The sequence below is a fragment of the Cuculus canorus genome, chromosome 3, assembly GCF_017976375.1.
Source record: "Cuculus canorus isolate bCucCan1 chromosome 3, bCucCan1.pri, whole genome shotgun sequence".
Lineage (NCBI taxonomy): Eukaryota > Metazoa > Chordata > Aves > Cuculiformes > Cuculidae > Cuculus > Cuculus canorus.
The window spans coordinates 61850074-61872312 of record NC_071403.1 but is presented as its reverse complement, the minus strand read 5'-3'; the positions used below and the strand labels follow the sequence as shown (position 1 = coordinate 61872312).

Below are 22239 nucleotides of genomic sequence, written 5' to 3'. Positions count from 1 at the left end.
TACAGAATAAACAACTGAACTGATATTTGAAAATGCCTTTAAGTAGTTTGCTCATTTTAACAGTTGTTGAACTGAACAGAAAAAAGGTTAAGAAACAACTGAAATCTTTTTACAGCCAGAGATGACTACAAATCATGCAAAGAACAAGTGTGCACCCAAGAAGGAATTCTGTTTTCACAACATGCAAAATGATTAAGTATTAGCACTTTTCCTGAACACGTTTGCACACCTCATAGGGAAACACGTTGTCTAATACTCTCAAACACTTCTTATTTCACCATTAAGTTTGTACAGAACTGAATAAGGAAAAACAAACAAACAAAAAGCATCAGTAAACGTAATGTATTGTAAGACCCATATAGAAAAATGCAGTATTAAGTCAACCCTGACTTAATACACTCTGCATGAAAAACATAAGTCAAGTTTTGACTGAACTTCATGGCCTTGAATACTTATACAAATTTTCAAGGGGGTGTGAGGCAAGATTGCCATCAGAAACTTGAAAATAAACCCCAAATGCAGCCTCCTTTTAAATACTGTCTGGGCCACTTACAGAGGGCAGAAATGGTTATTTTTCCACCTGAAGCAGAATTGTGTAAATGTCACTTGAGACTATGGGAAATTTCCTTGAAATTCTACATAATCCTTCTTATACGGTGATTGGAGAGAGGGCTGCCTGGGGGATAGGGAGAAGTATTAGGTTATTCCTTCCACCTCATGAATTGTCAGCACCCATGCTGAAACACACTGTGACACACCTAAACTGGGTCACCAGCAGCAAAGATATTTATACATAAACCAGGCAGAGCACGTGTACTTTTTGAGCAGGGTTCTCTTCTGTTACACCATGGCTAAGTTCCATTTCCTCCCTGCACAGTACTCTGTAGGATGTTACAGATAACTGAATTGCTCTCTAGGCAGAACAGTCCACACCACACTCTGAAAGGCCATGATCTCAACAGATTTGACAATGAAATGCTTATACATGGTGTAACTGGGATCAGAGTTAGACCACTTAACTTCCAAATATCCAGATTAGGATTGAATGTTAACTGGATTTGTTCAGTTTTTTTTTTAATGGATCAGCTTGTAAACTGAATGAACAAGAATTCTGGTGTCACATTTTCATATTTTGGAGTATTACCAGCTTTACCACGCCTACCCTAAAGACTCCAATAAGGCCTCCAGGAACTAAAGCAGAAAAGACAGACTCCAAAACATCCACAAAATGGTGCAATGTTTTGTAAAAATAAAAGCTTCAGTGTTTACAAGCAAGAAGAATTCTTCATTTTCTGCAAGATTCCACAGCTGCCAAGATGTCTTGCAAAATGCTGTTTCTGTTTTCCTTACTAACCTGGAGAAAAAAAAATTAACAACGATGTAATTTGATGAACAACCTCTCTAATAGTGTTTACTTCAAGAACAAACAAAGCAGAAATTCAAGTGCATTTCTTTCTCAATGGAGGAATGTTGAGTGTCAAACACTGGCCTTCTTCAGCTCATGAGAACACAATAAGCTAAATCCATAAACCTGCACATGTACTTGAATATTCAGCAATCTTTTTAATTTAATTACCCATGGTAATTTGTACTATTATTCAGGGCTTCAATAACTAACAAGAATCACTTAAAAGAACCAGCATCTACTTTTGTCATTACTAGAAATTCTTTTGAATTACCAAATACAATTTTCCTGTGATAAAGTAGAGTTCTTACACCTTCAGTATCTGAAAGGGTTGTATTTAATAGGATAACAGACCCAGTCAAAAACATCTGTGATTAAAGACTTAAAACAAGCTTAGCAGCACAACTCTGTATTCTGAGAAACCTTAGCATAGCAGGATAGAAACACCTTGAAAAAGAAACCAGACTATTTCAGAAAGCTGGGGGACTTCTGTAGCACACTGAGGTACACTTTAAGTTGGCCAGTCTAAGGAAATGTTAAGCTTTAAGAGCAGTATATGTAAAAATCCATACAGTCCAGTATCCTGTCTTTTGCTAAGGCCATCTGCATTGCAGCACCTGCAGATTACTGTATACTTCCAAGCAAATGCTAGCATTTGCTTTTGAGCGCAGCTCCCAGGTACAGCAATGATAGAGCACAGAGCTTGGTGGGTTATAAATTACCTCTTCTTTATAGACTGGGCCCTTGTACAGAGCCCAGTGACCCACACTGCCACCCATTACGTGCGTGATCACAGCATTACTAACACAACCAAAACCTGGAGAGATGGCTGGGGCTGTGAAATCATTAACAAGGAATTGTGAAATGTCAGCAAAAGTCTCAGTTTAAAAAAGCTAAGAAATTTTCCCCTGCAAAGAGTGCAGGAAGAAATCAGACAGAGACAGATGAGCCAAACAAAAGGGCATTCATAATTTTAACAAAGTTGGAGAAACACTGATGAGGAAGGAAAGACGCTACACAATGCAGGACATAAAACTTTCCACCAGCAAGGTTTTTTAACTGCATTCCCTGTAACTCCATTTCAGATCTAAGCACATAGGTTTGTATGCCTTCTAGTACTACAGTCAATACTGACCAGAAGAAAGTTGTTGTTGTTGTCGTCGTTATTATTATTATTCACAAATTGGCAACAGCCCTACCTGAAAAATCTGACCCTAGGAACCTACTGTTTTTAACAGTTAGAGATATCCTATCTGAATGCTGGAAACCAACACTGTAAACCTAGAGATGGTGGTCTCACATAAACCACTTGAATTCAGGAGAGCAGATCAGCATGGGACTGATGAAAAAGGGATGTTAAAAAAAAAAAAAAAAAAGAAAAAAAAAAAGAGGGACTGGAAGGGAAGATCTGCCTGAAAATTCTGCAGTTTTTATTATCATTCCAAGCCTATTATAAGATAAACAGAAAACCCCACAATAACAATGAGAGCAATACAACAAAGAATGTAATTGCACTTCAGTAAGGCTATTGAGAGACCCCAAGGTAAACAAGGCATAGAGCATAGATGAGCCAAACTCTAAATCTCACAGCAAGTGTCCCAATATCCTGACTTTCAAAGGACCTTCTGAACATTTAATAGCTCTTCCTACTGTCTCACAGCCAACAAAAACAATACTACGTTTTATCTATGCTTTTTCCATATCTACATGCCAGAAGTCCAGTGAGAGCAGCAGAGAGAAAGTGCCAAGTGCCGGGAAATTTTCACAAGCGTTTTACAAAGGCTGCTTGATAGATACAAGTCTCCTCTTAAGATCTGGAGACTTTCCGTGCAGGCAGCTTTCCCAGAAAGAACAAATCTTCCAGTATCTGTACTGAATGTACAAACAGATGGGTAGATTTTTAGAGAGGGAGTTGAAAATAACTGTACATGCTGCTTATACTAAGCATTTAGGTAATTTGGATGAAACAACCGCCTAGACTGCAAGCAGGCAACAGCAGAGGACAAAAGCTGTCTTCTCCTAACTGTTCAAGTATTGTCAAGGAAACCCCTCTTGTACAGTCTGTTCAAATGGAGCCCTTTCTTCTGACCCATTTAACTATTTATTTCTTTCTGAAAAGACATATGCAACCAAACTTCACTAATGGGTTTCATGGAAGCAAAATTAACGGATGGGAAAAAATCAGTGCGTGCCAGCCACTAAGGATAATCTGATCCTATTTATGACACCATGTCTGCAAAACTACACAGACCCAGGCAGTGCAAAATGAGCCTCTAGTTTCACTGGCAAGTTTAGTTCTCAGCAAAATGGAATTGGACAACAATGGAAAAAAACGTGTTAAATATCAGAGGTCCTATCATTAAATGCTATAAACATAATAAATCAAACATTTGGGACCAAATCTTCAACTGCTTTTAGGACATCTGGGCCCATTTACACCAACAGAATACACATTCAAGACAGATGGTACTGTAAAATCCCAAACAGCTGTCTCTATGCACTTAGTGTCAAACATCAGAACTGTCCTTGCGACACTAAGAGAAGGATGAGAAACTCCACTGCATTACTTGAATGCAGATTAACTCCATATTAAGTGACAAAGCAGGCAAAACTTTTCTGGAAGGTAGCCACCTACTTTTGCACACTTCTAGTCACCATAAAAGTTAGTAAGAAATTACTAAGCATGAGCTATTTGGAGACTCCGGGTTCTCCCCATGCCACAGCCCTTGAAGAACATAGCTGGTGATCCAGTGTTTACTTCAGCCAGTAACACCTCTGGGTCCCCATGGGCAGGTTCTGTTCCTGCTCATGCACACATTTTAACTAGCTGGGAAAGAGCAGGTAGTGTGTCACTGGAGCAAGTGAGACAGATGCTCTCCTGCACAAGACTAGCATAGCAGGTCTCTGCCACCTGGGAACTATTGCAGTCTGTCACACATTTCACACTGATGCTTTTGGCTAACAGATTTACCAGAGAACTCTTTTTAAATAAAGAAATCTGCACACCCTAATTGCAGGAACGTAAACAGGATGGCTCAATTTTTTAATAAAGCCTTTTTAGCTGGAAAAAATATTGAAAATTTACGGTAAGACTTTTGCTGGCTGGTAGTTAAGCAAAAGATCTGTCAGCAGACTGATACAGCGAACAACCCAGGGCTGAGTGGCACATGTCCTCAGAACATCACCCGACAAAAAGAGACAGTGGAAGCCTCAAAAGCTTCCTTAAAAAGTCAAATGCTGTTTTCTAGCACTCTGTTTCCTCTCCCAACAGGACCCAACACACACTACTGCCTTGCCATGACGGCAGAATAAGCACCAAATGACTGCTACTTCCAGTAAGGTTTTTCCATTCCCTCTTCCCCAGTCCTACCACTGTAAAGCAAGTCATATAAAATTCACGTTCATGTGCATCACTCTCCAGCAGCCTGACAACTAACACACATCAGCTTGTCTGTGGGAAACCTGGGGTTTCATCTCTGAAAGGAACAGTAGGAGTTGAATGCTTAAGTAAGCAAAGGAATCTTCTCTCATCTTTGCTCCTAGGATTGCTTTAGTACTAAATTAAAAAGGCATTTAATTAAAAACAAAAAAGACTATGAAACTAAAGACAATGATGGGACTGGCAACTAAGAGAAAGCTCTCCAGCAACTTTTCTGAGCACTGCAGTTTTATTAATCTCACTTTGAAGAGGAATAAAGAAGATGAAGGATTTGCCTTCTCTGTAGTAATTACAATCATTAAGTATAAAGTTGATTTTTCCTTCCTGATTCACTTGGAAGAAAACAAAGCATTCTCGTGTGCATCTGACAAAGAACAGGCTGCAACAGTGCATGTTCTACAGCATATTAGCCCTGCTAGTAAACCAGAATATGCAAGTCTCACTTACTGAACTTATAATTCAGAGAGATGCAAGTTCAGTTTTAGATATATAGCTTTATTCTCTACTACAAATAGTACACGCTGAGAAGATAAATAAATCAAAGGAACGGGGAATGCATTTAGTTTGTTTTCATGAAGCATCCAGGACACTTTAGAGATGTACTCCTGCAAAGAGCTTTTTCTGTGGGAAATTTTTGAGAACCTCTCTGCAACCGATCAGAAATGCACTTTGGGGCCCTAATATTCTAAAAATTATGTCTGCAAAAATAACACAACGAATTCCCAAATTGGTTGCCTGACTCCTGAGTGAGTACACTCCATTTACAAATGTCTTCCTTCTAGAAATCGTTTCTGCAAACTCTACTGCTGCCTTTTTTTTCTAGAATATGATTACTGGTCATATTTCTGCAAGCCAGTCTAGAGGAAAAAAATAATAAATCTGACTGTACTTTGAAAGATTTAACCCTTGGGAATAATGAATACTTATACAGCAATAATACTACAGCAAGAAAACCTTTTAAAACAACTATATCATTCCTTCTACAGCCCCTCACAAGCAAAGCCAGCTGTATGAGACTGCTACAGCAAGTGCCAAATATGATTCTTTTTTAATAAAGTGAACACCTGCCCATTAAGAATAAAATGGAAACTAAAAAACTTATTTCATACAAGCTACCAACAGTTAAGAATTGGTAGTAACAAACCAGCAACCTAGAACAGAAGGCTCTTTGAGGATATTTAATATTACTCACATTGAACACTTTAACATCTTTCCTACTTCTTATTTCTTCAACAAGATCCAGTGGCTTTCCCTTAGGTATTGGAATAGTTCCAAGCAGCACAGTTCCTGAGCCAGTCAGCGTTTGACGAACAGCTTGAATAAAAGCCTGGCTGAAGAGTTCCATTTTACCAATCTCATCTATGACAAAAATTTTTCTGTCTGCATCACTGCCATGGTTTACCTGTGGAAAAGAGCATCAAGAGACTGTAAACAACAAAGAACTTAGAACAAGCAACAGAAATAACTTCTATGCTAATAAAAGAAATACCCTCAAAAGAAATCAATCCAATTGTAGTACTGGGTATAGTGGAAGAGGCAAGGCTCCTGCTGGTAAATGACAGACTTATAAAACTATGATTTCTAGTTCAGCATGGATTTTTCGAAAGACGAAAACATACATACAGCATAAATACCAACTACAACAAGAAATATCCATCATACCATCTTTCCTTCAAAGCAGAATTCTCACAAGGGTCCCACACGACCTATTTGACAACTAAGAACTGCACTTTGCATACTAGCGGCTCTCATTCAATGAGGGACACCTTTCAAACATTTTTCTAAACTTCACTCTTCTTATCAAATTATGCATTTAGAACAAATCAATATCCACACAACACAAATATTAAAAAAAAAAAAAGGACTGCATTAAATGTAGATTTGGAAGTTTCTCCTCTTGTCGCTGAGACAAAGGAGAGTCAAAGCTAGCATTTCACTCAGAATAACAATGAGCTTTCTTCAAAGCTATCTTGACAACAACCAAGCCATTTCCAAGCCCCTCTCACATCAGAACAGTCATCTTCAATTCCTTTCTTGATATATAGCTTATTCTGTAGTTCTAGCCATCCGCCTGGATTGTAGGATGGGCACCACACTAACAATTCATCACATTTCTTGTTTGTTTGCATTTTTCACTAAGTGAATACTGTGCCAAACAGCACTGTGCTGTAAACTGGTGTGAGCTGCAGGGAAGTCTAGGAGAGAACATGGATGATTGCCACTGAGGGAAAGGCAACTTGGAAAGCTGAGGAACTATTCAAGAGAAAAAATGCACTGCCTACCCTCTCTTAGCGAAAGTATCTGAGAATTGTACTCCATTCTTTATTGAAGTGAGGAAGAAATAATCTCAAGTCAAAATATCACTGTAGATACATGAATATATACAAATACCAGCCACATTATACTGAACCTTAAAAAAAAAAAGAATTGAAATGTTTTCCCTTGTGAAGGCAAAGTATTTGCTTCTGGGAAAGTAGAAGAGCTTCATAGCATGCATCATGATTTTTTTTCAAGCTAATTCCCCGCTGAGTAGCTGTTTTATGTAAAATCTTTTCATAGATCAGTGAGCTAAAAAAGCCAGTACTAGTCATTAGGTCATACATCGAGAGACAGTGCATTTTGCTTTGAAAAAATGCTCAGTCCTGCCTGGTAAATGTTCCAGAACCAGACAGACCGTCCATTGTAGGATCTACCCCTGTTCTTACTGGAGTGAATGAGATCCAAGCTTTAAGAGCTGAAGCTGTCCCCCAAGACTATATGGGCACATGCCTGCTCCATGCTGCTCTATCATCAAACAAGGCCATGACTCTCCTGCCCTCATTCTTCATTTGTCTCTTCTTGTTTCAGTTCTCTTAACTTCCTCACTCTGCTCCTCTCCCATTTTGTGCCACCTACATACACGACCACATTCCCACAAAATTGATTAACAGTGCTTTCAGTGAGAATAGGGTCATGCACTGTCCGACCCTGCTGGCCCCTTTTCCTCTTCTCTTCACTGTCTTGTACTTGCAGAAAGCTATACAACAATCAGAAAAATTCAAAAGTGCTAACATCCTTCTAGCAAGGTCTCTCCTGGACTTCATATTACTGCAGCAGTAAAATGATTCCAAGTTCACTAATTTTGGAAAGGGGAAAGGTTGGAGTGAGAGAGAAAGGAAGGGAAAAGAGAGATAATCATAATATCGCTTGCGCTGTTGTAACAGAATGTCAGAAGGATAAGAAAAAGACTGCATGGAAAGTCTTGTCACAGTCACAGCTTTCCTTGTGCAGCAGGCTAAATCCCAAATTATCAGGCTGCTATTATCAGTTAAAACCTACCAGTCTCCAAGTACTTTTACAGTGGTAATCAAAATAACCACTGGATTTAAGAAACAAATGCTTTTACTGGAAGGAGATGAAAATCACAGAAAGTAGGTAAAAAAAACAAACAAGACTGTAAAGAGGAATAGCAGCAAAAGGCTTTTTTTTTTTTTGCACCAAATTACTCCAGCCAGTTCAGTGAGGTAAGCCACTCATACATTTTGTTTGCTTTTCAATATGCAAGACAGTGGCATAGGAAGTGGGACTCCAGTGACTGAGATGGCGTGCTGGAGAGGACCGCCAGTACACCACCACAGAGCAAGTAGGGGCGATTACACCTGGGAACAGTAAGGATGAAACTGGCACTGTGGCGTTAGTTATTCCAAGAACCAGCCAATTGGGAATGAACTCTATTCCCTTTATGAGAGCTGAAGGTTCACCAGCCCAGCTGAAGTGCATTTACACCAATGCACGCAGCATGGGCAATAAGAAGGAGGAGTTGAAAGCTGTTGTAGGGCGACTACGGAAACGTGGTGGGATGACTCTTATAACTGGAGTGCAGCCATGGGGGGTGTATAAACTCTTCAGATGGGACAGGAAGGGCAGGAGAGGAGGCAGGGTAGCCCTCTATGTTAGAGAGTGTTTTGATACCCGTGCTTGCCCAGTCAACACGGGTTCACGAAAAGCAGGTCTTGCCAAACTAACCTGATCGCCTTCTATGACAAAGTGACTCAGCTACTGGGTGAGAGAAAGGCTGTGGATGTAGTCTTCTTGGACTTCAGTAAAGCCTTTGACACAGTTTCTCACAGAATTCTGCTTCAGAAACTGTCACCCTCTGGCCTGGACAGGCGCACACTCTCCTGGGTTGAAAACTGGTTGGATGGCCGGGCCCAGAGAGCGATGCTAAGTGGAGTTAACTCCAGCTGGAAGCCAGTTACAAGTGGGGTTCCCCAGGGCTCGGTACTGGGTCCAGCCCTGTTCAATGTCTTTTTATCAATGACCTGGATGAAGGCATTGAGTGCACCCTCAGCAAGTTTGCAGATGACACTAAGCTGGGTGGGAGGGTAGGGAGGCTCTGCAAAGGGATCTGAACAGGCTGGACCGCTGGGCTCAGACCAACAGCATGAGGTTTAACAAGGCCATGTGCCGGGTCCTGCACTTGGGGCACAACAACCCTATGCAGTGCTACAGACTAGGAGAAGTCTGGCTAGAAAGCTGTCTGGAGGAGAAGGACCCGGGGGTAATGGTTGACAGCCGACTGAACATGAGCCAGCAGTGTGCCCAGGTGGCCAAGAAGGCCAATGGCATCTTGGCTTGTATCAGAAACAGTGTGACCAACAGGTCCAGGGAGGTGATTCTCCCTCTGTACTCAGCACTGGTGAGACCGCACCTTGAGTACTGTATTCAGTTCTGGGCCCCTCACCACAAGAAGGATGTTGAGGCTCTGGAGTGTGTCCAGAGAAGAGCAATGAAGCTGGTGAGGGGGCTGGAGAACAAGTCTTATGAGGAACAGCTGAGAGAGCTGGAGTTGTTTAGCCTGGAGGAAGCTGAGGGGAAACCTTATTACTCTCTACAACTACCTGAAAGGAGGTTGTGGAGAGGAGGGAGCTGGCCTCTTCTCCCAAGTGACAGGGCACAGGACAAGAGGGAATGGCCTCAAGCTCCGCCAGGGGAGGTTCAAGCTGGACAACAGGAAAAAATTTTTCACAGAAAGGGTCGCTGGCACTGGAATAGGCTGCCCAGGGAGGCGGTTGAGTCACCTGCCCTGGAGGTGTTTAAGGGACAGGTGGATGAGGTGCTGAGGGGCATGGTTTGGGGAATGGTTGGACTCGACGATCCAGTGGGTCCTTTCCAACCTAGTGATTCTATGAAACTTCTTATCGGCTATCTCTCAGGCCAAGGAAGGGCTGCTTATAGGACCATGTCAGAGCAAAGATGAGAAGGGAGGACTGTGATCTCTCAAACACTACAATAAGTACAAGAGAATGAGACAGATTTGCCCTTCCAGCTTCCTGTTCTTTAAGTCAATCAGAATCAGCAAAACCAAAGAAATAGGCTATTTATTAATATCAAACTAGTAATATATAAAAATAGAAGATCCTATCAATAACAATGGTTATCATAAAGCATCCATTTTTCAGCAGCTTTCAAAAAATACTCACATTTCTCAGCATAGGCAGAACCAACTGCTCAAATGAAACAAGGTCTACTACATATTGTCCAACTCGATATTCACGTCTTGAAGTAGAAGAATCAGGACTGAATTTGAAAAAGAGATACACAATTTCTTCTAAGTAATGAATTCAATGTGAATTTACTGCAGTGATTTCAAGTGGATTTATGACATGTTATCCTAATAAGCCAAATCCCTTTAAATCTTCTTAGAAAAGGAGAGAAACTACGTAAACCATGCATTGAGTCATATTGTAGATAGCATACTTTCAGAACAGAAATACACCATAAGCTACCTTTACAGCTATGTAAGCTCAAACTTGAACACTGTATGAAGAGATAACAACATCTAAAAGCCATCAGGTATATTTACACCGAAATCAAAACACATACCTGCAGCTCAGATCTTTGAATTTCGTAATGTGACAGTATAGACAGCGTCACAGCAGCAGTCCAAAAATCTCAGCACAGGTTGCAAAACCCTAAACAGTCTTGCAAAAATACTCAGTTTGCATGCGCTACATCACACTGTCCTAGGTGAACTTCCTTTATTAGCAGTATGCAGATTATTTAGTCAGATCAATTATGTCTGAATGAGGTGCTAACATCACGCCTGGACCTAGACTAAGTTTTGAACAAAGCGTGAAAAGCTAAGACTACTGAATCAAGAGGGATCGTGAGCCCCTCCTGTACTTCAGAATGCTCTCTCCTAGTGGGACCCTGAAACCCTCTTTTTCTTAAAATTTACATGTGCGATTCAGTGGCTCTTTAAAACAATGTTATATGAAATTTCCCTTTTCATTTTCCACTTCTGTCCCCATGTATTAGCTAGTGGGAAAAGTCTTCCTACCTGTCCACAACAAGCTATTGACTGTATCCCCAAAAAATGTGGTCTCAAGCACTTAGCAGTGCTTCCCTCTCTGCTCTGGCATAAAACAGGCAGTAAAAGAGAACACCATTCTCCAATACCTTTTTAATATTTCACTATACAATAGACAGTGTCTACATACACAATACAGGTATCAACCAGGACATGAGAACGGAACAGATAAAGAACCTGAAAACACAAGTCATATGTGTGCTGGAAATCACCTTCTGGAGGAGCATATAATATGCTGACAGACTGGAAACATAAAACAATAAGCCACTTATAGTTATTAAAACTTCAGTACCTGACTCTAGATAAAGGTCCTCGCATTCCAGACAAAGTGACAACATCAAATCCTATTCTCCTGCCACGTTCTCTAATTTCCTCTGTGTAAAATCCATCAATGGGGCTGCCCGAGGATTTTAGTGCTTGAGTAACTTTCTGGATCAAAGTAGTCTTTCCAACCCCTAAAAATAAAGAGGAAACAAAAAGCACAAGGATTAATCTTCTTCTCCACTAAAAGTCCATTTTTTAAACTCTACAGTCATGATGCAGTTCAGCAGGAACAATGATTAAGTTTACAAACTGTTTGCTTTTTTTTAAATAGTAGCAAAGGCGAGAACAGGAACACCTTTTAAAGTTCATCTTGTACTGACATGTTAATATTCGATTAGCCTTTAAGAATTATGTCTAAAATGAAGTCAAAACAGAATGCTAAAAATATCCCAGGCTACCACTAAACTTGTTAGCTTAGATAGTGCACAGGCAGGTCACAGAGCTTGCCCCAAGGCAGGTAATTACATGAGAGCCATACTGTTACACAACTGATACCCAAGCTAGTTGGAAGACTGACTGATGAATCTCCCTTTCTACCACTGCTATTCACTACTTTTTTAAGAACAGAACTGAGTTCACCCCCGCTTTTAGAACATAAGGTCAAAATCGACTGCTATTTCCAGGATCCTAACTGGCGCAAAGGACACACTACTTCTACTGATGTCCTAGAAAGTGGAAGCACTCAAGTGTCCCTGAGACAGGAGGTCCTACATAGCAAAAAGTACTCCAAACAACAGAAACACGCTTCTTAAGGAAACTGAAGCAAGAGAGGTTTTGACTAGATATAGGGAAAAGCTTTTTTATCATGAGGACAATCAAGCCCTGGAACAGGTAGCCCAGAGAGGCTGTACAGTCTTTGCATCCTTTCAAGTTTTCAATACCTGACTTGATAATAAGCCTTGAGCAACCTGGCCTCACAGCTGACCCTTCCTGAAATTTCCTGAAGTCCCTTCTCACATGAATTAACCTGTGGTCCAATAATCCATTTTCTTACCCTAAGCCAGATCCCTAAAATCCTTGCCATCTGATCTCTCCTAGCACAGTCTGATGCACTTTCTAGGACGTGAATGTTGGCCATGTTCTAGACATCCTCTCAGTTCCCACAAAGGAGCTATTCCTCCTCTTTTGTCATTGTACAAGTCTATCCCTTGACAATCTCCTTTTAAGCTCAACTTTACTACCTTTTCACAAGATTTAGTGTTATCCCTTTGTTTTTAGTCATTGTTGGAAAAAAAAATAAATCATAAGATAGAAAATATCCTGCAGAATAAACTTCTAAATTCCTGAAGACAAGGAATACAGACCAAATATGACACACCTAAAGATGCCAATAGAAATAACTGAACAACCCCAGGTTGGATGGGGCCTTGAGCAGCCTGATCTGGTGGGAGGTGTCCCTGCCCATGTCAGGGGGCTTGGAACTAGATGATCTTTAAAGTCCCTTTCAACCCAAACTATTCTATGATTCGATGATTCCAATTTAAGCATGCACATACCAAATCCCTCCCTTAGATTTTAAGCAGATTTAGGAACTACTTTCTTAAAAGTTGTATCAACGGCAAAACATTCTGTGGCTTCAAGGGCACCAAATCAAACCATTAAACAAACTTTTCAAAATTGAAACCAAAGGATTCCTGGCATTTGAACAAAAGTAAAATGACAAATGTGGCACCATCAATATCTACCATCTTTCCAGGGCCTTATCTCTATAAGCAAATTTATACTAATTTGGCTAGTAGATTTGCTGTCTCTAATTTGGTTACTTCCATTTAGTAAATTGCCAAAGAAAGCTACAACGATTGAAACTAAGTTTAAGAGAGCTTCAAGTTATATATTTAGCTAATCAAAACAGTGTACTCAATTTGAGTTTAATGAGCAGAGACAAGGCATAAGCAGGCCTAACCTCTGTCTCCTGCAGAGCTGCCTTTACTTAATGGGAATGAAGTGGGTGAAATGTACTGCTATCTCAGCCTAGCAATATGTACTTTAAACTAAATTCCAGCCAAGACAGGTATTCTGCAACAGGAGAATCAGATCCACTGCTTTACTTCCAGACCACAAAAGAAAGTTCTGCAATCATAAAAACTGGTTTCTTTATCAACCTTATAGTTTAACCCTCATCCTCTACCTCCACAACAAGCAGATTCTCCTACCACGATAAACTACTCCACCACTTCAATAAAGGCTTGCCCATCTAGCACAGCAATTACTTAACATTAATTAGGTTGGAAGTGCTAAATCACTACAATTAAGTTAAAGACAAACACTCGGAAGCTACTAATGGCTCTGACACCAAAAAAGATGGCAAATAAACTCTCTGAGACTTGTTTCAGAGTTTCAGAAAGCAAGCACCCTTTTAATGCAGGCCCAGAAGACACAAAGGAGCCATCTCCATCAATCCTGTGCAGGGAAACAAGAGCTGCTTACAGAATGTATTTCCCATTAATTGATCAAATTTCCCAGAAATGTTATGAATATTCTATTACTTTCCAAGGAGTAATATTAACGATGTTTATGAACTTCACAACAGTCAAATCTCTTGCTAATTTGGAGCTGGCCCCTGTGCTGCTTGACCTTGCATCTGAGATAGGGAAAGACTGCAAACAGAAGCGATGAGAGAAAGACATGTTCAGCACAGATCATTCTGAACATACGATGCAACAGTGTCTGGAAAAAACACTGAAATAAAACACGCTATAAGAAAACTCATACTATGAGAGGTACAGTCTATCTAACTTTAAAAACTAGTTATTTGGATAAGCTTTACTTTAGCTTAAATCAAAATTTTCCACTTTCTGTAACAGCAACCACTTCTTGTATCAGCTGCAGTTAAACTGAAGCAGGATTAGTTGTCCACGAGGGCTTTTCCCCCTCACCATGGAGCCGCAGGGCAGGAGGCAGGGACAAAGCAGCAGCGTGTGGAAAGATTCGTGCCACGGGACAGGACGCGGAGCTACAATGGACTAGAATTAGGAACACATTAGGCCAACAGCCACCTCCCCCGGTCCGAGCACCGCCCACCCCCGCCGTGACCGCGCAAGGGACCCCGGCCCGAGCCGAGCCAGGCACCGCGGCGGCCTCCGCTCGCTCCGCTCCCCAGGCTCCTCCTGCCCCCCTCACCTGGGGGGCCCGTAAGGAAAACGTGCCTAGACATGGCTGCGGCCGCGCCGCGCTCCGCCCACTCCCGCCGCGCGGCCCGGCTGGCGGGAACCCCGCCCCTTTGGCCACGCCCTGTCACGTTAGCCCCGCTCCGCCCTTCTCGCCACGCCCTCCGCTCACCCGGCCCCTCCCTGGTCACGCCCCCTTCAGCCACGCCTCGTGGTTCTGGCCACGCCCCCTCCCATGTTCGTGTCCTCCTGGCCACGCCCTCATCGTCCTGACCACGCCCAATTTGACCATGGTGGTGGCTGTCTTTATCCCTTTCCTTCCTTCCTTCCTTCCTTCCTTCCTTCCTTCCTTCCTTCCTTCCTTCCTTCCTTCCTTCCTTCCTTCCTTCCTTCCTTCCTTCCTCCCTCTCTTCCTCTCTCCCTTCTCCCCTTCCTCCCTCCCTTCCTTCCTCCCTTCCTTCCTCCCTTCCTCTCTCCCTTCTTCCTTTCCTCCCTCCCTCCCTTCCTTCCTTCCTCCCTCCCTTCCTTCCTTCCTTCCTTCCTCCCTTCCTCTCTCCCTTCTTCCCTTCCTCCCTCCCTCCCTCCCTCCCTCCCTCCCTTCCTCCCTCCCTCTCTTCCTTCCTTCCTTCCTTCCTTCCTTCCTTCCTTCCTTCCTTCCTTCCTTCCTTCCTTCCTTCCTTCCCTCTCTCCTTCCTTCCTTCTTTTTCGACGCGTGCCTCATAACCAAATGAACAGTGGCACATGACCTTGCTTGAGCCTTAATTCTGTGTCTGAAAGCTGAGCCAAACCTACCAGTGTCTTTACAGCATGTATCACCCTTAACAACTCTATAATCCGCTAGTCCTGAAAGTTTCTCAGGCGGTGACAGCACCCAAGCACAGGGCTGTGCCCAAGCCCTGGCAGCTGCTGAGGGGAGACCAGCCTCTCCCATGGCAACCTGCAAGTGGGGATTACTTCAAAGCCACCTTGGGCAGGCAGTGTCCGCCGGCAGGCCAGGGTCTTCCAGTCCCGAAGATGGGAGCTGCTGTGGGCAGGGGATGGGGCAGCTGGTGCTGAGGGGCAGCGGGCCCTTCCTGGGCTGTGACAGCCTCGGAGGTGTGGTTGGTGGCCATGGAAGCTAGAGGTGGGCTGATGTCATGGTAGTTCCCAGATGGGCATCGCTTAAGGTTAGGGAAGAGTGGAAAAAAAACAATTAATTTCCTAAATGTGGGTTGGCATTTTCTTTATCCAGTCAGCTTGACCTATTTAATTGCTGAATATGTTAGGAAAGCTCTCCCTAGAGGTTTTTACCCATTTCAGTAAACAGCATGTGCCGGGATGCAGGAAACCAGCCAAGAGACAAACAAGCTGTTGGATGGTGCACTCAGGGAGTACAGGGATAGGACAAGAGGTAACAGTTTTAAGCTTGAAAGACGGTAGATTTAAATTAGATATTAGGAAGAAATTTTTTACTGTGAGAGAAGTGAGGCACTAGAACAGGTTGCGTGGAGAAGTCATGGGTGTCCCATCCCTGGCAGTGTTCAAGGCCGGCTTGGATGGGGCTTTGAGCAACCTGATCTAGTGAAAGTTATCCTTGCCCATGGCAGGGGATTTGGAATAGGTAATCTTTAAGGTCTCTTCCAACCAAAACCATTCTATGACGCTATGATTCTATGATTCTGTACCTCAATGCAGACCGCAGATGTAACTGGGGGATTAATATCCAACTGGGGGATTATTACAAAGCTGAGCAAATTGGGTCACAAATTGAAAGGTTTAGCAGGTCTAACACAGACACTATAAATATCTGTCTGCATCTCAACAGGCCATGTGCATGTGGCCTTCTCATTTGTTTAGATTCAGGTTATGAGGAGCTGTAAAGGAGCAGGGAAAAGGATTTTTATGTGGAGGGCTGCAGTGCACAGGCAGAAATCCGGGTGAGGCGATGCCCAGTCACTGAGGCATACTGATCTCTTCCTGGCCATAAGTACCAAAATGGTTACCCGGAAATACTGAGCTATGAAGGGGATGCATCCTTATTGGTGCTTACTTCATCTAGAATGGTTCTCTTCAGGTTCAGCACGTCTTTGTCTGGCTTTCATTTTCACTAATTTTCTAAGGATTCGAAAGTTATTCATCATGTTCACAGAGATAATGTGTATTCTTTTCAGCCAGATGAAATGTGATCAGCAGATAGAGTGTACATCACAATAGACAGGTATTTCCATAAATTGAATGAAATGTTTTTGATGTGTACATCACGTATGGCTGCTCTTCCTTGTATTGTTTGATATTCTTAGCAGGATGGAGAGCAACACTCTATTTAGTAATTCTGCATCTTTAACTACGCAATACTTTCAAGTTAGTTAGCAACAAAGACCGTGTAGCACAACATGTCATCTAAAAGTGTGAGGGATGAAATTAGCGATCTCATTGCATAATAGAAGTACCTTGCACCACTGCACTTCTGGCTTCTGAGGAAAGCATAATTCTCTTCCAGTCTCCAGTTACACTCTAGGGTCAGCACTCATGTAAGGTAGAGATTATCTTCACCACTTTCAGAAGGAGAAATTGCAGCAAAGAGATGTTAATATGTTAATAATTTATGCATTTGGTCCCTTGGGTGGCATGCAGAACTAGAGTTGATGCCTAGGATCCCAAGACAGTACAGAAGGAAAGGAATATGTCTCACAAAGGTGGTCAGGACTAGTAGAGCTTGCCAGTAGGAAATATGAGGATGATGCTTAGAAACCCTCCCTACCCCTAAATCTGGTGCAGTATTTCAGAACGGTAGAGGAGTATTTCTCTTTAGCTTGGGTTTATAAAGTAGAAACTCTTAGAGCTGCTCTATAATTGCAGGTGAAGGACTTCTGCTTTCTGTAATAGGCTACCATTTAGTCAGCTAGTAGGAAACATTTATCCTCTTCGAATGCAGCCTCAGGTTAAGGAAGTTGGCTTCCATATTGTCTATTTGCCAGGAGAGATGCCTTATAACCAAACTCAAAGGCTTTTCCTGTTAAGGCTGAGACATGCCGCTGCCACAAATGTCGGCTGATTGGGCCAAACAGAGCACAGCTAAGGTGTTAATGTGGGGAGGAAAGATCTAGTTTCTGCCCTCAATAGCATCATAGTGTCACTGTATATATTCCGTATAGTCAATTCATTAGTTATATTACACATTATCGGTACAGTCTGTTTTATGTAAAATTGAGGAGTCATCAGTCATTTTTTGTGTCATAGTTTAGAACATCTGTACCTTTCTTTAGCCTAGCTACTTGACTGTGTCTGGCCAGAGGTCATTGCAGAAGGGAGAACATAACTCCAGATTCTCTTTTGCCTATTTTCTGCTTTCACCAATGACTATATTTAGCTAATTTATTTTTCTCTTAAACATAATGATTTTTATTTCTCATTTCTCGTGAGTAGTGTGGAGCATGTTTCATGCTTAAATACTTAATTAAAAAAACTTGACGACTCTGGCATGCCTCCTGGGGGGTGGGTAGAGAGGTGACAAAGGCAGCCTCCTATGTCATCGAGAACGAAGGCAGCCTCCTATGTCATCGAGAATGAAAACTGCATTTTCATAGATAACATTCTAGCATTTGTTTTGTGTTTTTTTTCAGGAACAATGAAATTGTGATGTTAATTTGCAGCTTCCTGCAGGTGTTTGTCAGGCATCTTTAATCTAAAGAAAGAACCACAGAGAAGAACTGTGTATTTACTAGACTATTAACACAAGAACATTGCTTTATAACTGGCTACTTCACCCTTGCCCTGAACTTCCTGCACAGAGCTTACTGTGATTGATTTTACAGATAGGTTGTCTATATAATATTAAGCTATTTCAGTCTGTTGGCTGGTTGCCCAGGCAGGCCACATAAAGAGACCCAGACAATGTTGTTTTGTTCGTCATAGTTTTACTAGGTTTTATAAATCAACCTTTCATTTTTAGAAGTGGATGTGAAGAATTCTAGGGCTATTGCTACTGTTCGACGGAACCTTTGACTTCTGGTATCATAGTCTAAGAACTGTTTCATCCTATTTTCAGATATGGGAATCTGACAATTATTTCTCTGTGTGGCTAAGGCCTTGGTCTTGAGAGCAAATGTATTAGTAAAGCAGTTGCAGCATCAGTGCTTAATTTGTTTAGCATTCCACTTTGATTTCCATTGTAATTTGTACCACACAATGTTTTCTCCTTCTGGATGTTCTGTCTAGATTGAAATAATTTAAATGTACCAAACTCAGGAAGCAGTTATGCCAGTTGTGCTTTTGTAGAGTTTTGCTGTGAAGAGGACCTTATATTTGCTAAATGAATTGAATTTTTTATGTATATTTCCTCCAAGGTGCACTATTTATGTTTGTTCCCTTTTATATATTTATTCTATAAACAAGTGACTGCATAGAACATGCAGGGTGTTCAAGAAGCGCGAGCTGCAGCATGCGAGCTGTCTTCTCTGCAGCTGTATGCTGTAACGAGTAGTCTTTGGAATCATCCTGTGTGCTCTGCTGATTGTGGGATTTTTGCATTCTTGGCTGGAGATGGTTAACTGAAATAAGTAGAAACAGCATATATCCTATTAGCACATATCCTATATAGGTAACTTAAACAAAAGAGACAACATGGGCATTACTTCTCTTAGGATGAAGAGAGAAAAACTCAGCTTTTCCACTTCTAGTATAGGTAGTTTAATTAGTAGTCATTTATTCCTAAAGGTTTGCCAGCTCGAAGTATTTTCGTGTCCACCTGACTAGACTCTGGTTTTGTGAGGAAAGGGTCAATTAAATTCAACTCGTGCTGAATTGAACTGTATGGTTGGGTGAGGCCATGAAAGAAGTATTTACAGAAGTCTGGTACCTGGAAAAGACTGGTACCTGGAAAAGACCCCCTCTGGAGTACTAGGGGCAGGCTGTGATTCTGAATGACCTGTGGAGATTTTGGACGGAGCTGCCAATCATTGTTACATACTGTTAGCTAGGCCTGAGAAGCCTGCATTTACTGCTGGATGTTCGTTAAAAAAATCTTGGATACATTCCTAGACCTTTATGTTGAATGGAGTAAAATTAATTAACTGCACATTTGCAGACCAGTGGCTGAGAAAAGAGGTCATTTATAATATTTATGGTATTCTCTAGAGTAGAAGCTGGAAGGAATGAGAGTGTAATCTACCATCTCTGACCTGCACCATCAACTGAGCAGTAGTTTACATTTCAGCACTCTGCCTCAAGGAAGGTTCAGCACATTGTTACAGTTTTAGCTCTTGGTTTATCTGGTGTTAGGTTTGGGGTTTTTTTTCCCTTCACAAGAGGGAGTATGTTTAGGTTGAAACCCTTTTCTTGCTCTCCAACAGAACTTGTCTTTTTTATTCATGGTGCCTTAAGTTTGTACAGCATTTGCTTACATCAGGATAGGGAAGTACGCTTTGTTTTTTAAGAGATTTAATTTTCAGGAGATCCTTATTTTGTCCTTGTTCACAGGTGCAGAGGATGATCCTGCTCACAGATAGTGGGCCTACCTGTATCCCACTGGGCATCTAATGATGTTGGTGATGGCATTTCTGACTTGACTTTGTTTTGCCTGTGGAGTAATCATGGCATCAGCAGGTATCTGACAGTAAGCTTTGAGCATCTACAGCTTGCCAGTCTTTAAACTTCCCAGAGAGATAAACTGTTAGCAATATGCAGGGCCTCCTCGAGATGAAAACTGTGGTGCCCCTATATCAGTGATTTTTTTAATGGATTTTTCAGTATCTGGTTCATGCAGTAGAAATTCTTGGTTCTGTTCCCCAGAACACAAGAAATTCCTGAAAGTATTTCCTGAAAATAGAGATGTAAGAAATAAATAACAATTGTTACAAATATGATCTATACGGAATCTGGAGAATATTTGTGAAATTGAATTTACTATTGTAAACAGAGACCAATGAACCTTCAAAGAATGTAGTCCTCTGTCTCTACCAGGGTAGCATGTTGAACTTCCTGGGCAATTGCAGGCAGTTTGGCAGAGAGGGAAAAAAAAATCTATTAATAAATTGCTCTACATTTTTTTAAACAGATATGCCTGACTATAAGAGGAAGACCCTTTTAATGGCCTGAGGGTAATTATGCAGCACAAACAGAATCCTTATTAGGCAGGAGAGAAGCCACATAGAGTTCAGCCCATAGCACAAATCCATGGAAAACCAGGTTTCATTGTTTCCATTCTCAATTAAACAGCTTGCTTGTTTGCTCTTTTCTGTAATCTCCCACCTACTACTTCTTTGAAAGAAAATCATGTCCTTGAAACTGCATGACATTTTGTGTAGTATTCTTACATTTTTAGTAGAAACAGCCAGAAGAATTCACTCTGAAAAAAAACACGTAGCTTGATTTGTTACGGGATGATAAAAATAAATTTCTTGTGTTAATCTATTATTTTGACATAGAAACTCACCTGCAAATTTCAAATTTCAACTGAATTCTGCTGTGTTCTAGATGTCAATGGAATAACCTTCAATTGAGGAAGAACTTAATTGCAGTAGAGAATAAATTTGATCATATTGCTACATTTTTCTATTGCTGTTTCGTAAGGTGTGACACTTTTGTCAAGAAAAAGTCATTCTTGTGATTGTTGGTTTGCATAGGCAGAACATAAGCGAATTTCTATACTATTTGAGTGACAGTTGGCAGAGTGCTTGGTACAAGCTGCTATACCAGAACAAGAGCATCAAGCAGTAATTCCTGTAAAACAGTTCAACTGGAGAAACCATAGGATGAAGTGAATACAAAAATCCCAGGAAAGTGAAAGCAAATTATCTCCCACTGGGGCCTGATCTCCTTGAAGGCAGTAAAACCAAAATTGTCCAAAGTTAACAAGCATTAATTGTTAAGAGAATACAAAGAAAAGTCAATCTAACAAGCTGTGTATATTTATGTATTTACAAAAATGTAGTTTTCAGATTTATTTTCCCCAGAGATGATCCTTTTTTGGATTAACAGCTGCTGTGCAGAAAGGATGCAGTGGTAAGCCCTGCAGTATACTGGCGGACAACTGTAAAGCTGTTCCAGGAATGCCTTCGTGTCTCTTTGACATCTGCACAGAAGAGGGCAAATATGGAGCAATCATGTAGGCTGTTAGGAGTTGCTGAATCCGGTAGGTTGACAGAGGAAAGGCTGCTGCTGCTCCATATTCCTCCATTCAGTCAGTCATGAGACTGAACAAATACTCCCAATAGACACACACCCACATGCAGTGTATGTATGTGCATACACAAATCATTGTCCACTCAGATCTGCATCAACAGAAAACACAGCATAAACAGTAGCAATGGATTCATCACGTTCCCCTCTCTGGCTGATCAAGGCAAAAGTCCTTTAATAGGAAATGTGTAGTACATACCTATATAAAGAGAGAGCTATACTTACACATACACTTACACACATGCATACCATATTGATCCATCCAGAAGATTACCTTCGACACTCAGTCTATCCAGTAGCTGGCTCAGCAGCCCCACTCCAACTGCTGTTACTCAGCCCTCCTTGCATACACACACACACATGTGCGTATGCACAGAGAGGCACACTATGTAGGGATACTCCAGAAACTGGCCATCAACATTCAGACTATCCAGTAGCTGGTCCCTAATTTTCT

General features: G+C 41.5%; 1 protein-coding gene across 1 annotated transcript; it reads right to left on the bottom strand.

Moving 5' to 3' along the window:
* Positions 1-88: 88 nt before the first annotated feature.
* Positions 89-14752, bottom strand: NTPCR (nucleoside-triphosphatase, cancer-related). The gene is made up of 5 exons (XM_054061756.1): positions 14641-14752; positions 11489-11651; positions 10307-10403; positions 6037-6246; positions 89-1354 (listed from the first exon to the last, which is right to left on the bottom strand). Exons 1-5 carry the CDS (start codon positions 14672-14674, stop codon positions 1286-1288), a joined length of 573 nt encoding a protein of 190 aa, XP_053917731.1. The 5' UTR covers positions 14675-14752; the 3' UTR covers positions 89-1285.
* Positions 14753-22239: the final 7487 nt, after the last annotated feature.

Bases quoted from the DNA above. Each gene is read 5' to 3' on its own strand.
- NTPCR (XM_054061756.1), bottom strand. From the start codon at position 14,674: ATGTCTAGGCACGTTTTCCTTACGGGCCCCCCAG. The intron at 10,404-11,488 runs GTACTGAAGTTT...TTTCAAATTCAG, and splicing joins GGACCTTTATCTAGAGTCAG to TCCTGATTCTTCTACTTCAA. The intron at 6,247-10,306 runs GTGAGTATTTTT...TCTTTTCCACAG, and splicing joins TTCTGCCTATGCTGAGAAAT to GTAAACCATGGCAGTGATGC.